This window comes from Trachymyrmex cornetzi, unplaced genomic scaffold (assembly GCF_001594075.2).
Source record: "Trachymyrmex cornetzi isolate Tcor2-1 unplaced genomic scaffold, Tcor1.1 scaffold12, whole genome shotgun sequence".
NCBI classification, from domain to species: domain Eukaryota; kingdom Metazoa; phylum Arthropoda; class Insecta; order Hymenoptera; family Formicidae; genus Trachymyrmex; species Trachymyrmex cornetzi.
The window spans coordinates 169,356-170,842 of record NW_017295761.1 but is presented as its reverse complement, the minus strand read 5'-3'; the positions used below and the strand labels follow the sequence as shown (position 1 = coordinate 170,842).

The following is a 1,487-nucleotide window of genomic DNA, read 5'->3' as shown; positions in this document are numbered from 1 at the left end:
TTCTCCTCCTTCTCTCTCTCTCTCTCTCTCTCTCTCTCTCTCTCTCAATGTCTGAATGCTCGATATCTTCTCGCACACCGGCGTAACTCGTCATTATCGTTGGTTGAAATTCCGCGTGATATTAATTCGTTTTTGCTGTTTGCTCGATAAGAACGCCTTCCGTACGGCGTGCAATATCTAAACATTTCCTTCTCTCTCTCTCTCTCTCTCTCTCTCTCTCTCTCTCTTTCTTTTCCCCTCTTTTTCTCACTGTAAACTGTAAGACACCTGAGCGGGCCAGGCGCTCCAGCCAACGAGAGAGAGGGGCCGCGTCGACGCGCAGTCGCCAGGTGAGGCAACTACGACGTGATTGTCTTGTTACGCTCGGTCGGGAAACGCACGGTCAGTGCTGCACAGAACCTTGCGACTTTCGACGGCGCTCCGTCCGCGAGCGACCGAGGGGAAAGAGCGAGAAAAAGAGAAACGGGGAGCATCGAAGTATCGTCCGCTGCCGCCGTCAGATCCATAACCTCAAATCGCCCCGAGAAAGAGAGAGAGAAGAGAGGGGGAGAGAGAGAGAGAGAATATGTCGTGCGTGGCGAATAATCAGTGAGCGATCAGTGATAGGGACGCTCCGGCGTCGGGACGTCGCGCGAGTGCGTCAAAAAGCAGCAATAACGGAAGAGCAAGGAAGAGAGAGAAATCAGACTCGGGGCAGGAATCCATTTTGGAGCCGCCAGGTGCGCTCCTACGGGAACGATGACGGGAACGAGAATGGGAGGAACTGGGGGAGGAGGAGGAGAAAGTAATTCGCAAAATATCCTGGTCACTCTGTACGTGGCGACCGCCGGCCTTCAAGGAAATGCGCTCGGCTCTGACGAAGAGGAGATCACGCTGCTCGTCTACGTGCTCATCGATGAGCTGCAGAATAAGGTAAGGTAACGACGAAGAGAAACAGACGGACGAAAAAGAGGAGAGAGTGAGTGAGAGAAGGGGAAGGAGAGGAAAGAGAGAGAGGGGGGGAGGGAGGGAGGCGGGGGAGAGGGAGAGGGAGAGAGAGAGAGAGGGGAGAGGGAGAGGGAGAGAGGGGGGGGATCGCGCTCGAGGCGGAAGTAGTTTGCCACGGACGAGTTGATTCTGGGCTCGAGATTCGCATCCCTGGAATCATCACGTCCATTAAGCTGGCACAGCCACTTCAGCACAATCAAACGCGACCTATACTATATTTTTTTGCTATTTTTTTTACTAATTTTTTGCTCTATTCCCGATTTTTTTGCTCCAGCCAATTCGCTAAAACCCATGGTTGTGCTAGCTTAAGACCAAAGTTAGCACAGTCACAAAGAAAAAAAGCAGCAAATGAAAAATCAAGTACATATTCTTGAAGAGCTAGGGTAACTGTCCCAATTACTGTGCCTGTCCCTATTAGTGTGCTTTTGTATTTCGATAAGTCATAAAGAAAATTAGCACGACTAAATAAGAAAAAATATTTTTTCTTGTTAAGTTAAATT

The 1,487-nt window shown here is 50.2% G+C and overlaps 1 protein-coding gene across 1 annotated transcript in view; it reads left to right on the top strand.

Annotated features, from left to right (window-relative positions):
* The first annotated feature begins 300 nt into the window (after positions 1 to 300).
* The window catches only part of LOC108766957 (RNA-binding protein fusilli), a 125,160-nt gene continuing 123,973 nt past the window's right edge, over positions 301 to 1,487 (top strand). Inside the window, exon 1 of the mRNA XM_018516549.1 lies at positions 301 to 912. Within this exon, the coding sequence (XP_018372051.1) occupies positions 739 to 912 (174 nt within the window). The 5' untranslated portion in view covers positions 301 to 738. The remainder of the gene's footprint in view (positions 913 to 1,487) is intronic.